Source organism: Trichoderma aggressivum (assembly GCF_033847375.1).
Source record: "Trichoderma aggressivum f. europaeum strain CBS 100526 chromosome Unknown scaffold_002, whole genome shotgun sequence".
Classification (NCBI taxonomy): Eukaryota; Fungi; Ascomycota; class Sordariomycetes; order Hypocreales; family Hypocreaceae; genus Trichoderma; species Trichoderma aggressivum.
In genome coordinates, this window is record NW_026946368.1 from 60,701 (window position 1) to 74,976 (window position 14,276).

A 14,276-nucleotide genomic window follows, 5' to 3' on the forward strand; every position below is an offset into this window, starting at 1 on the left:
GATTTGTATCAGGGTGCGGAAGTGCATAGTTGAGCCTGCATAGACGACGCTATAAAAACGTTTTATCGGGTTGGATAGATTCATTGTTTTAACAATACTCTGACTTACCGCAGTGTCCCTGTTTCATTGGCTTTGTAACTGGCGAAAATAATTAACACCCTATAAGAAACATTACCCTCCATGATTTTGGACCATACCCTGAGCGGCAGCCTGCACTCCATATCATCTTCTTTGCCCGTGGGTGCGTGTGCTCATTAAATTCGTCGGCGCAATGCTGCTTTGGTACGAAGCTTTTGATGAGATCGCTTTGCATCTTCTGAATACACTTAAGAGCGTAATCTCCAGCCGCGTCGATTGATCCGTGAACGCTGCCTGCCGCCACTGGCCTATACAGGAGGGCACAATTACCGTTAAATTTCTGGATGCATCCTTGTATCCACGAATGAAGGGCTGCTTACCAATTCGGACCGAAAAAAGTGATTCAATTCGGCATATCAGGGCATTGCATCCCAAAGCGAGCTTCAGTCTTTAAGCAAAATTTTCTGCTTGGGCTGACAGAGTTATTTCCCAAGAGAGCGTTACATATGTGTGGGACTAGGAAGCTGTAATTAATAAATCGAAATCTCGAATGGCTGTGAAAAAATAAGCTAGAATATTTGGAGGCTAAATATTTTATACTAAACCAGTCTTTGATCATAGCTGAATTACTTTCTATATAGTACGTACATAATAATCACAGGTTGATACCTCCCTAGGTTCTGGATAATACTTATTGGGACAGCTTATTGAGCATCCACCCCCAACTGCTAAGTAAAAGCTTAATAATGATTACTTTGCACTGTGTAATTGATCAGGCCGAGCAAATGTGGCAGAAGGAGTAGAGTTGCAGCGATAGCCTAATGACAGCCCTCGCAATAAGCGGCTTCAAGCCGAAAGACAGCCACACATTGCTCTGAGTATTCGGTCTATGTGCTCTATAATCCTTACCACCAGTACCCCGTGTCCCCTAGAGCACCGAAGTTAATTTACACTCAATTTCCTTAGCTCCCTCATCCCCAGCCAAGCTTTTATGGAAGGAAATTCAGATTTCACTGAATCAAGCTTTGTCTAAGGATGAGTCACTTTGCGGCTGTAATCTTCAAGGCGCACATATTTGACTCACAGAAAGATCTCCCTATACACACTCATACGACATTCAACCTGACATTGGGCCTGCCTTCCCACCGAAATTATACTTTTAAAGCAGCAACTTAGACTGAGCCAAATAAACTATATAATAAGGGGCTGGAGGGAGGCAACAATCGCAAGTATCAAGCCTTGTAACCTACCTAGTAGATCGCGTGAAGCTTTCCACGATTTTCTCCGACAAAGGCACAATGCGCACAAATTCAACTATAATAAGCCGCCTACCCTCCACTGTCAGGAATCATCGTTGAACAAAATCAACTTACTCAGTAAGCCATCCCAGGCCACCCATACGTCAAGATGATTTGGTCTCAGCTCCCTCCCGAAATCAGGTGCATGATTCTTGAAGCCCTGACAAATGACAAGAATTGCAGATTATCTAATTCTGCTGTCGTGTCACGGGAGTGGCAGGCTGTTGTCGAACCACACATCTTTGCATATATACGAGTTACGTCTCAACGCATCGCCCAACTCAACACCATGACGCAGCGCAACCGGGATCATGTGCGTTATATATGGTTCTGTATAGAGCTTGAGCGATACAACTGCCAAAAATGCGATTCTTTTGATCCTAGAGACTATCAGACGAATAAAAGCGAGAACAAGCTCATTTTGGAATCGTTTCAGTCGCTATTCACAGCTTTGGCCACATGGGAGCCAAATGGGAGCCTGACCCTCGATATTAGCCTGTACTCGAAGAGCGACAATGAGCACGCATTCAAGTACCTAACCTTTATGCCCGACGCTACGGGACACCAGGTCGAGCCAATGTCGATCGCCGGAAGCGAGGAGCCCGAAAAGCACCGATGGGAAACGACTGCATTGGGGTCTATCCCGCCAGTACAAAGTCTTGAACGTCTCTTTGGACATGTCTGGATCCCAATTAGGGATGAAAGAAAGTGTTGGGCGCAGACACCAAAGGTCCCGGCCGTGACACGTCTTGAAATGAGGCTACAGACTTATCGCCGATGGGACACGTTGACAGTCTCCCAAATTCTTTCCCACCTTCCTAACCTACGTGAATTCCACTATGAGATATGGATGCAGTGGTTTACCGAGCTTCACGCGATCTGGATTAGATGTGAGTAATTTACTACTGAAGTTTATCAGCTACTAATATTTTCACAGCGTTGCTTGCACTTCTTTCTGCTACCGAAGGGCTGGACAAGTTAACAATTTTTGAAAACTCTAACCAACAATACTCGCGCTATTTTCTAAGAGGAAACTCACCAGCACATGCTCCCACTATTGATCTCAGTCAGAAGCTTGCCCGAGTGAATCTCGGCGTAGAAGTCCTCTCAGCTTCATTCGTAGTAGATGCTGCAGAGTTTTTCTCTGAGTTTTCAACATGGCCAAACCTAAGCCACCTTACCCTCACCTCCCAGCTTCTAGCACCCACAACATGTCCTACAAAGATTATGGATCTTCTTCAAGCAGCAGCATCTGCAGCTTGTCGCATGCTCAAGCTCAAGATGATGGAATTATGGTATGGACGAGAGGGGCTGGCGGCTTTATTCAAGTATGAGTTTATCCCTGGCCATTTGCGGCAGTCTGTTGTTACTTGGCGGGCAACATGGTGTATGAGTATACAGCCTCGAGTGCTTGAGGCGTGGGAGGGGGTTGTACGCAACGGTGGTGGATATCCTGGCGGCGTCGATGTGGTATATGAGACGGTCAACGACCACATCACATCACATGCTGATGCGATTGTCAGCCTGAAGCTATCAGAGACAGTGCTGCGGCCCATCTCTTTACAGCAGATTAAGAGAGAGCAGAACTTTGTCAGTTCCTTGACAGTCTAAACAGATGTTATTATACATAAGAGGAATCGATGAGCACACAGCAAGCACTTGGAATATTCGTTCAAAGAAAAGTGATAGGTTAGGAATACCCGGCCTAAGACAATACTACTCATCAGCAAAGGAAGCCACAAATGTTACAATACTAGAGGAGACGCTAGATCCTGAGAGGATTCTGAAATCTCTATATTGGTTGGCTTCATCATGCTTCGCGATGCTGAGGGCAAAACGCATCGCCTTGGAGACGATGACTGAGAGAAGAATTTGTGTCGCCACCCGCATTGGCAAGGCAATACTCCAGAGACAGACTTTAGTATGCAACACGACATGTACAGCGTCGGTGTTTGTCTACCCAAGCTTGATACGAGAAAATTTTGTCGAGTATGACAAAAGTGGGTGAGAAAGATTGGTCCCCCTTGTGGACCTTCTACCGTCTAGTCTAAGCCCTGAATCTGGTGTTGAAGGCGATAAGATGAATCCATCCGAACGATGCAAATCTTCTCATTGAGTGAAAGATACCTTAGGTTAACGCGACGCGGAAGAGGCATCTTGAGATTTAAGATTGGCACCAAGTAGAACAAAGCGGTGAGGACATGGCTGAGCTACTTGGACCCAGACAAAGGAGATCTAGGAGATGATAAAGACTGTAGGGACGTAGATGGCATTGCGGTAGGGGCCAGATATTTTGAGAAAATTGTAAAGAAGCTTGGCAAATATCCCTCCAAGATCCTGTAGCTTGCCAGGGTTCTTGTGCTTTAGTAGTCGCAGTTTGAGTTTGTCAAGGGACTAAGATTGGCCATCCATCATGTTTCAAAACACCATCAGGAGGACATACTTGTAAATACTTGATTAGTTACTTGATCAGCGGGTACAGCATATGTGGTCACTCCGAAAAAGCTTGAAACCACCTGGGTGCATATCGATTGTGACGGCGTTCAACATAAGCTTTTTATATTTCGCAACAGCTTCCTAGACAATCGCCCTTGATTTATCTTGCCCTTCCCATCCACAATCCCACTCCGCCATTCCATACCTCTCTGCGTAAAGAAGACAACTTACTATAGAACTAACACAGATTAAAGTTGTCTCCTTTAATCTGGACGGCACGCTGTTTAACCACTACCATTCGCTACGCCTTGCGATATCCGCCGTACAAAGGAATTATACTAGCCTAGAGGATAAGAATATTAATAAATTAACTAATAAGTATAATATTTCTCTTTAACAAGCCTATAATACTTACCTATATAAAGTAATCACATATAAAGAGGCCGACGTCTAGAAGATTTATTTATTTTTCTTATCTCTTAGCTTACTAAAACCCAGCCTTAACAAGGTTCAGAAGTTCTGTAATATATATAAGGCAGTTTATAAAAAAAATCAGAGGATAACACTAGGAAGTATCGAGGCTTTAACCCGGCTGTGTAAACATGGATACTGTATTGCCATTATCACTAACGGGCAGGTCAAAGATTAGATAGCCAAAGCCAAAGCTATAGGAATAAAGCATCTAGTTAACTGCATTATTACTTCTGAGGAAGCTGGATATTAAAAACCCGATTACCGTATCTTCTAATACGCCGTCGAACAGCTCGGCGCTTCTCTCGATACAGCATGTATGATCGATTACTGAATATGTATAAAAGCTCTTAATTTCGTTGTCACATCGACATTGTAAATGTCAGACAAGTTACTTTATAAAAGCTTAAGTAGTTTCAACATATGGCACAAGAGAAACTATACTTCCATGCTTTGTTAGAATATATGATGCATTAGCAAAGCACCACCGCATTTCATTACTATTATTCTCGAAGCCGGACGCGCCAAGTAGTCAGTAGAGAGATTGACCGTTACTTCATTGTCACACTCAGAACAAGATGCAATCTTAGGACAGACTCAGACACATACGACCATAGGTAGTGGAGAACTCGGGGTCCCGTCTGCTCCCCCATAGATAAGCCACTAACCGGCAGATTAGTAGTTGAGTGGGTGACCATCAGCGAACACCGGCTGTTGTATGTATTTTCACTTTTTGCTGCTTTGCTCTCTAAACAAAATGTAGACGGTGTATTTTTGCGGGAAAAAGAATTGCGAATTCGTAGATATGAGAAACGTAGTGTTGGCTAGCTTGTCTCTGGCCGCCTCAATGGCTTGTGGGTTGTCTTTCAATCTTTCAGATTTGCACTTCCAAAAATTTTCTGGTTTTATAACATTCGATCCAATCATCGATCCATCTTTTTGAACGCCGTATACCATTCCTTTGAGAAAAATGATTGCTCAAAAAGTCTAATCCGAGGCCCGGTTACATCGCATCTCAAAATTGACAAATAAAATACCCATCTCTTCCCAGCTATATATTAACTTAATATTTTATCTGTGCTCCCGTTATCCGAATCTCTGCTCCTCAGGCCGGGTCTATATGAGTCGCTCATTCCACTGTCGAACTCTAGCTCAATTCTATCCTTTCGGACGTTGTGGAGCTGGTACGATCGTTGGGCGCTGTCCTCATCTTTGTGGAGGCCTTTGCGCCTCGAATCATGGGTTTCGCTCTCTTGTGGGTTAGAAGAGAAGAATCCAAGCTGGGGCAAGTACTTCACAGCTAGGGACTTTGATCTCATTGCACAGCCACAAGTGATGCCAAGGTTGATCTCAACGATTGACCACACGCCTAGAATGGCCTCGGTATAGGTAACATCGGCAGTTTTGTCGAGGATGAGAACGTACGGTAGACGAGCTATGGAGCGAATGACGACACTAAATAATAGTTAGTAATACGAAAGTGAACCAAAGTCGGAAATGTAGCGAGAGAGACGGACCCAGACCCCATAGCTAAGATACATCCAACCGAGACTTTCTGTTTCAATGTAAACTTAAGCCTATGGATGGTTGGGATAGGTATCGCTATGACAGCAAAATCGGAGACGATGTTCATCACAGCTTGTGCCAAAGCCACGTTCTCCAAACAACTAATCGTTCCAGATTTAAGAGTATTACACGGGCCGCCGGTGATGCTAGTCAAGGTCAAGGTATAGGCGAGGATTGCGACGGCAGCGCTGAGAACGACGCAGCGGTAAATTAATGAAGCATTGATGCGGAACAGGACAGCCAACATGGCCATCTTTGTGATGGATACAGTGGTCAAGTAGGTCAGGGTGTTGTGGAGCAATTCCTAAGCTGGTGTCAATACAGTACAAGAACAGTGTTGCTGCGTAATGTTCATGATGGTATGCCCGAATTTATTGAACTCCATGATTTGTGCTAGAGACACATCCCACAGATGTTTCCCCCAGCCATGGCTCCTTACTACATGCCATTTAGTTAGGTTGGAGGATATGTTAGGGCATGTTAGTGAGTGAGCGTCAAGTAAGCATACAGTTGACCAATGTTATGAAGTAGTATAGGGAAATGCCATAAGCAAGAGTGAGGATAACTGCAAGTAAACGAAAGTTAGCAAAAAGATCTGAGATCTAGTCTTGGCGCCTTGGTCGCCCCTTATTGTGCGTTGTTGAACGACAACGTGGATCTTACTTAGATCTATCTCAACCTGTTTGACTAGCTTGGCAGCCTGAAAATAACGTAGAGCGAGGAAAAAGGAAGCGAAGAAATACGTGACTCCAAAAGCAACTACCGTCCGAATCTGTAAAGAATTGTAGGGTGCATCAAACTGTGGTGTTTGACCATCCGGCGGCGCCATTGCCGGTGTCGTAGAAAGATTCATCGTCTGCGATACCAGCACCGTTTAATCGGTTGCTGTTCAATTGCACGATTCAAGAGACCTGGTTAGCAATTCTGAGGGTATGGAGGCATTATGAGCAATTCGTACCAGTTTATTGCCATACTACCGATGTGAATCGTTTATATGTCTGATAATACTCCGACCTCAGACCAAACAGTTGCCGAAGGGGCTGTACTGACAAGGGCCCTGATCATTACTCGACACCTTTGATTCCCAACTTCGGATATACCGGTCTGTCAAACGCCTTCACATGTGAAGAAACACATGGCAGGTGTTCATTGTAGCGTGATCCCCATGTGTTATGTGCTGATTAGGATTTGCTGGGTCACAATCCACCCCTGCACGCCCCAATTCCCCAAGAGTTGTTGGTAAGCGGTTGCATCCAACAAACATTGAATTGTCGCGTGTTCAACCAGTCCGGCACAACGTCAATGTGTGCATACAATTTTACAAAAAACGAGTGTTTTAGACGAAATTGGTAATACGAACGTCAAGTGTAAAAAGCATTATCCGTGTCATGAACAACAGAACTGGTTGACTGGTAGACCGCACCTTAATTTTCCAACATTTCGCTTCTTACCAAACATCTTCAGCAACGTCTGGGTATTTAGCCGTTAAAAAGATCTAGGTTAAAGAAAATGGGGGTCGGCATGGAGATCCGTCGTGCCTGTGGCATGGCTGCTGCAGGACTGCGGCCGCAAAACTCTTCAGCACATAGTGGGACTGGGCAGGGCTTAAAGAGAGATACCTGCCTGCAGCTTCACGGTTCGTATATCCGTAGCTAATTTCGTTGTCATGGGGTAAAATCAACTGTAATAAGATACCCGAATTCATAAAGGGCAACAATCGACACTACGCGCTGTCTAAAGATTTGTCTGCAGCAGTACTCCGTATCTGGTTTACGAACCGCTTTACCCGCAAGGGAGTCTCTGTAAGATACAGCGCATACAGATTACCAATAATACTCCTATATTCTCTCAACGCAAAAGAGAAAGAGAAATTCTTCTTGGTGTGAATCTAGTTACCTGGCAAATCGAAATGGACCTGCTGTTCGGACGAAAGCCTGGTCCGGCGCACATACCGGGCGATCGAATCGTGCCACTCCATTTTTTCGAGAAGAGCCCGCTTGTGAAAGACAACAACTTTGCAGTCTCTCTCGTTTTCGATGACGTGCTCGATCTAGAGAAACTTCGCGAGTCTCTCGAAGGACTTGTCAAGCGGGAGGGGTTGCAACTTCCTGGAGGCCGGCTTAGGAAGAATGTAAGGATTGCTGCATCGGATCAGTTTCCTGCAGTTAATTTCGAGGCTGATCTAAACTCATTAACGCATTAGCACACCAATACTGACACTCGTGTCGTTGATTAGGCCGCGGGCGAGACTGAATGGCATATTCCCGCAGAGTTCACAGCTGAGCGCCCAGCAATTGCGTTTGCCCACATTGATCATGGCATGCCTGCCGCTTCCCATCCGGCAGCCTCCAAGATACCGCAACCTAGTACTCAGCCTGCCATCTTAGGTGATCCAGATAATCTAGCAGACTTGGCTTGGGAGGCCGGGTACCAACCTGGAGGGATCAGCGACTACCTCACTTCTGATCGTCCTGTTTTGGGCCTGCGCGTCAACTCTTTACTGACAAGACAATCGTTGTACTGCAGTGGCAACATGTTGCATTTGATGACTTAGGAATGCTGTACGTTGTGGAAGGCTGGAGCTCCATGCTTTGGGGCAAGACGGACCAAATCCCAACGCCATGCGCATTTGATACAGATCCATTTGACGCACTGGCAAAAGGTTCTCGTCCAATCACGGAACAGCACGTCTTGTCTGACAAACGAGTTAGTTTGGGCGGCTTGCTCCAATGGGGTCTTGGATATGGCGTTGATATGCTTGTTCATGCTAAAGAGAACCGCATGGTTTGCACCCCCGAAACATACTGGAGAGTGCAGTTAGATAAAACCTTGGAGGAGCTCCGCGCCGAAGCAATCGCGAAAGGCGAAGATGTTTCCAAAGTGTTCTTGACTGAGAACGACATATTGATGGCTTGGACCATCCGCTGCATTGTTAGCTCCATGGAGATGAACTCTGATAGGACAGTCAGTTTCAGCAATTATGCCTTTCTCCCTTCCCTTATGATGGCAACAGTTCTGACTCCATATTCTTGCAGGTTGCTACTTCTATAGCCATGTCCCTGCGCAAAGCTTTTGAAGGAGACCTCATTCCACCCTCAGCTGAACATCCCTATGTAGGCAATGCCTACGGATGGGCCAATGTGCTAGTCAAGGCAGGCGACGTCTCCTCCAAGCCTTTAAGTTGGCTCGCACGCACGTCCGTCGCGCGATTAACGAGCAGGGAACGCGCGCAGAGCATGAAGCTTATCACGACATGGTGCGAACGTCTTACTCTGGTCTTCCTGTTATCGTCTTTGGTGACGGTACTATGGCTCAGGTTAGCTTCTCCAACTGGTCCAAGACGGGTCTGTTTAACCTCGATTTTGCCCCTGCCCGCAAAACACCCAAGGCTGATGTGGCGTGCAAACCGTCCTATATTCAGAAAAATCATGGCCCTATCAAGCCTGCTGATGGCTGGTTTATCTTTGGAAAAGATGACAAAGGAAACTACTGGAGTTCTGCTTGCAGGGTGAAAGGGCAGTGGACCAAGTTTCAGGCACAAATTGACAACGACTTCAAGGACGCTTGAATCTGTCGAGAAAGGAACCTCAGGTTGTACGCTAATGTTAATTTGCATAAAGATTGTTCACATATTAGTCTAACTCTGTGTTGTCGACATACTGGTGGGTATGGTCGTGTTTTACAAGCAGTACCTAAGTTCAATAGAGGTGCTTTTTCGCTTCTTCTTTATAGCTCTCTGAAGTACACACCATACGAATGTGTCTTTGTTCAACATTCGCTCACAGGATAAATAAGATTAGCCTGTCGTACAATGCGAAGACTTGTGTAAAGAGTATATAGACCTCATAAGCGATACATACAGCATCAGCCCATAGACCTCTGTCTCTGTTTCTGTCCAGCTGGATTTTCTCATCCAAGAATTTGAGCAAGTTGGACAGATTTTGCGATACCTCCACAGCTTGCTATTTATTTGGGCGAGCGTCTTTTCTGAAGGATCGCCCAATCGTAAGAAAAGGGAACATAAGTAAAGTTATCCAGTAGAGAAACTGTTCTCATCCTACATAGTTCTGTTTCGCTAAAATTGGCAGATAGCTAACCCAGCCTGATTTCCTACGATCACGGTTCCGCGGCTCATATCATGCGGGCTTTATGAAGCCCAACGTCTCGAGCATCTAGCGGTAACAGTTGGAAACGATGAGGGTGACTTGTGGAATGGAAAGCCGCCTCAACGTAGCGAAACGAAAGATAGACATCAATATTGATCGAGATCTTATCAGACGCAAACGAGTGACAGACATAGCTAAAAGCGGCGACTATAAGCAGCAATGTAACACAAACTTCGATGCACAGTATATACGCTCACCCTGCCAGAGCGAGAAAGGCTGTGCTTAACATGGACTAAAGATCTAGTTGCATGAACTAACTGGGCGACCACATGCAAACCCCATGTTCTCGGCTTAGTATGCGAGATGCGGCTGAGCATCGTGAGGCTCTGACTTATACGTATTGGTCATTGGAGCTACTCAGATTCTTCCAGTTGAGACGCGACAGTCTCATAGTTTCACTCGCAACTCTCTCACTGCACCTCTCATGTCTTCAAACAAGGATGTAGAATGCTATGGCATCGTAACACCGTATGTCTATTGAAGTTTAATGTTCTTATACCGACCCGTTTGTTCTGCTAGAAACCGCTGTTGCGTGATACCGATGCGAGAATTTGGGACTGAACCTTCATGTCCTAAATATAAACACATAAGAGAAGGGTAGATGGGTAGTGCCGACGATCCTTTTTAGAGAATGAGTCATGTACAACGCTACTGAAGGTCAGATCTCACATCTTTTCTGGCTTAGAACCGCCGTCGGGGGTTTTACAACAGGGTGACGGTAGTGACTACGCCCTCCCATATGAATCAGAGTCAATCGGTAGGATAGGCTATCTGTTTTTTTTTTTTTTTTAAAAAAAAAAAAAAAAAACATTGAACTCGACGGTTAGGGGGTGTTTTACGAGGTTGGGTATGACAGACAAAGAGAAGGAGCAAGTATTGAGCATTGCGCTCATCTTTTGAAGCTGTGTGGGTTGTCCGCCTTCATCAGCACAATTCGGCTATCGCGTTACCAGGATTAAAATCTTTTTCTAGGTGGAACGTCGGGCGTAAAAGTGACGTCCGTATTATTGAGAAACCCTCGCCTCCAGCTAGCTGAATATAGCTTCCATAGTTTTCGTTGTCGAATCACTTGGTACAATAGCTCATTTAGGCCCATTGTCTCGAAAATAGATGTTGGAGAGTACTCTTACCCAGAAAAATGAGCTAGAGATCGTGGATGAAGGAATGACGTGAGCCGTGTAACGCGCCAACTGCCATAAATGTCCGTCCTATAATCTTTGTATCACATCTCGGTACTTATGTATAGTAGTAACATACCCGTTGGGGACCAATGGACGTAGTATCACGATGTCACTCAAGCTTTCTGTTGCCCCTCATATAGGCGCTCACAGCCACTTAGAAAGATAACACTGCTGTTGTAATGAGTTGCGTGGCCTGGGATTTCTCTGCTGGCGCGGGGCATGGTGTAGCCTGAATTACATGTACTTACACAGCAGCACGTTCAGCGATAGAGTGACTACAGCCAATAGTCTGGCATAATAAAACGGACAATCGAAGAGTTCCCAGGCTGAAACCTCGGTTCTATCGCTGGCCCCTCTCACCACATGCTTGCAGCGGCTTCTTGTCTCGAAAGTTCTCCTTCCTAAACAGGCCGTGTGCCCAAACCAGTCGGAGACCAAGGCTACAGGTTTCTTGCGAGATAAACTTATAGTTTTAAACTTATAATCATAAATAAGTTAAGCTAAAAACAGCGCTGCCACTTTGTTTACTGGCCGAGCAACTAGCACCAATCAGGCAAAACAGAAATGACGACAGCAGAGGCGCTCAGCAACGCGAGTCGGTTTGACAACAGCGTCGCACATTGGTCAGTAAGTGTCGTTTGCTTTCGCCTATTTAGGAGAGAGAGAGCATGTGCCGCAGCAGCAATGTCGTGACTGCGTAGCATCTATTCACACATCGGAGGGCGCCGATTTGCCAGGCAGTCTCAAGCTCTATGGTGATCGAGAACCCGCAGTCGTGAGCGCTCGGTTCCGTGACCTTCCTATCCTGGTGTTCATTGTCCGGTATCTACATCTATGTCAATGCACAAAAATTCCTTGCAGAGTATTCATTTACAAAGATTCCTTGCAGTTGATTCACCCAATTGTGAGTTAATTACTTGATGTATACTACGGTTGTCGGTATGTGCTATCCGGAACAATGTAGGCCATGCACTCGCACTTTACTTGGCAACGACAGAGGTCCGAGCCTACTCGTACACCGCGATCTACTATTCTGACATTTGCCAAGGGAACTAACGAGCTGGAAATGCATAGCGCCAGGGATACAGACTGATCGGACAGTGCACAGCCGTTTCGATCGCCAGCCCCGTCATTACCAGCCCCCCTCCCTCCCAGGCTACTTACACGCTGCCCCCACGATGTGAGCCAGTGTAAGTGCGTGCCTAGTACTGTAATGAGATGCAGATCCCTTTGTGAGCGGGGCAATCGGCACTTTTGTTTCTACGGAGTATAATACGAGCCGGTGGCCGGCAGTCAACGCAAGGGAAGTCTCAAGTATTATCTCGTCTTCATATTGGGGTCAGTGGACTATCTCCATTTGGCAGCTGCGGGCCTCGCTATTTCCAGCTTCCAGATGAAGGCGGATTGCCGTTTCCTCTCGATGTGACACCACTATCAAGACTTGACATAACGTATATCAATCTGAAATCATAACATGCCCTCAAACGTTATATAAATAGGATCAAGCAGCTCAAGGGGACAAGCAAGTAGCTCACTCACTTCTACCTTCATATCCATCCATCAAGGCAGTGGTAACTCAAGATGAAGACGTTTATTCCCTTCGCGCTTCTTGCGCTCTCCAACGTGTCCTCGGGGTGCCTTTTGCCCCACGAGCGAGATGATGCCGCTGGATTGAAGCCTCTTGTCCGTCGCCAGGGCAGCAACGGAGCTCCGATTGGCTCAGGCGATAGATTCAGTGGTGGCGCAACTGCACCGCGAGGACTGGGAACCCAATCCTCATCCGCTTCAATCGGCACGATTCTCAACACCAAGGAGGTTTTGAGTGGCCTGCAGGGCCTCGCGAACACCTACGGAATCGAGACATTCAACACTCCGTACAAGACCGTCCAGGGCGCAACTGTCGTCGGAGCGAGAGTCGGTGGCACCGCAGGCAACTGCACCGATGCCTATCGTGTCTACTTCAACGGCAACATCCACGCTCGAGAGCGCGGTTCCGCCGATAGCGTCCTATACTTTATCTCCGATCTGTTGTACGCCAACAAGAACAACGTCGGACTCACGTACGGATCCAGGTCCTACACCAACGCTCAGGTCAAGACAGCTCTGGCCGCGGGAATTGTCTTCGTCCCTCTGAGCAACCCCGATGGAGTGGCCTATGACCAGTCATCAAACAGCTGCTGGCGAAAGAACCGCAACCCCAATGGCGGAGTTGACCTGAACCGCAACTTCGACTTTCTCTGGGACTTCAAAAATCTGTTTGCCTCCTCGGCCCAGTCAAGCGTTGCCTCAACCTCTCCTAGCTCTGAGACATACCACGGAACCAGCGCTTTCTCTGAGCCTGAGACCAAGAACATCAAGTGGGTGCTGGACACGCACTCCAAGATCCGTTGGTACATCGACCTTCACTCATATGCAGGCGACGTCCTGTGGAGCTGGGGCAGCGATGAGAACCAGTCCTCGTATCCCACCATGAACTTCCTCAACGGCACCTATAGCAAAGTCCGTGGTATTCTCACCGATACTCCCTCTCCCGGCAGGGGCTATGGCGAGTATCTCCCCCAAGCGGACTCTGACACCCAGGTCGCCGTGGCCAAGCGCGTGGCCTCAGCCCTGACTGCAGGCGGCGGCAGGTCTTACACGTCTTTCCAGTCTGCCGACCTGTATCCCACATCGGGAGCCAGCGACGATTATGCCTACTCACGACACTTCGCCGACCCCACCAAGAATCTCATCCACGCATACACGGTCGAGTTTGGTTTCGAGAATAACGCTGCGTCATGCCCCTTCTATCCCACTGTCTCCACATTCAACTCCAACCTCCGAGCAACCAGTGCTGGTTTCATGGAGTTTTTGTTGGCAGCTACTGACAATGGGCTTGGAGATGCACCCACTTGTTAAATGAGAGGCAAAGGTGCGGCGTTAGGCTGGGACGGTGGAGAAAAGGGACAGAGGTTTATGACGGACATGGGACACACCTGAGAATGCAGGGCAACGCACTTAAGAGGGCTACTACTATATTTTGAATAAAGCTCCAATTGGGAAAATTCCAAATTTACTTTAAAATAACTGCTTCCAATGCA

At 46.7% G+C, this 14,276-nt stretch overlaps 4 protein-coding genes across 4 annotated transcripts; 3 read left to right on the forward strand and 1 right to left on the reverse strand.

Moving 5' to 3' along the window:
- Positions 1-1,665: 1,665 nt before the first annotated feature.
- Triagg1_837 (uncharacterized protein) lies at positions 1,666-2,987 on the forward strand (the record flags this gene model as incomplete). The annotated part of the gene is made up of 2 exons (XM_062901796.1): positions 1,666-2,266; positions 2,314-2,987. 2 exons carry the CDS (start codon positions 1,666-1,668, stop codon positions 2,985-2,987), a joined length of 1,275 nt encoding a protein of 424 aa, XP_062760061.1.
- A 2,354-nt stretch (positions 2,988-5,341) lies between these two features.
- Positions 5,342-6,102, reverse strand: Triagg1_838 (uncharacterized protein; the record flags this gene model as incomplete). Its single annotated transcript, XM_062901807.1, has 2 exons — positions 5,342-5,738; positions 5,801-6,102. The coding sequence occupies 2 exons, from the start codon at positions 6,100-6,102 to the stop codon at positions 5,342-5,344; spliced, it is 699 nt and encodes a 232-aa protein (XP_062760062.1).
- Positions 6,103-7,758: 1,656 nt separating this feature from the next.
- On the forward strand, positions 7,759-9,417 carry Triagg1_839 (uncharacterized protein; the record flags this gene model as incomplete). Its single annotated transcript, XM_062901818.1, has 5 exons — positions 7,759-7,980; positions 8,086-8,322; positions 8,376-8,813; positions 8,885-9,105; positions 9,171-9,417. The coding sequence occupies 5 exons, from the start codon at positions 7,759-7,761 to the stop codon at positions 9,415-9,417; spliced, it is 1,365 nt and encodes a 454-aa protein (XP_062760063.1).
- A 3,360-nt stretch (positions 9,418-12,777) lies between these two features.
- Positions 12,778-14,094, forward strand: Triagg1_840 (uncharacterized protein; the record flags this gene model as incomplete). The annotated part of the gene is made up of 1 exon (XM_062901829.1): positions 12,778-14,094. The coding sequence occupies one exon, from the start codon at positions 12,778-12,780 to the stop codon at positions 14,092-14,094; it is 1,317 nt and encodes a 438-aa protein (XP_062760064.1).
- Between the last annotated feature and the right edge of the window lie 182 nt (positions 14,095-14,276).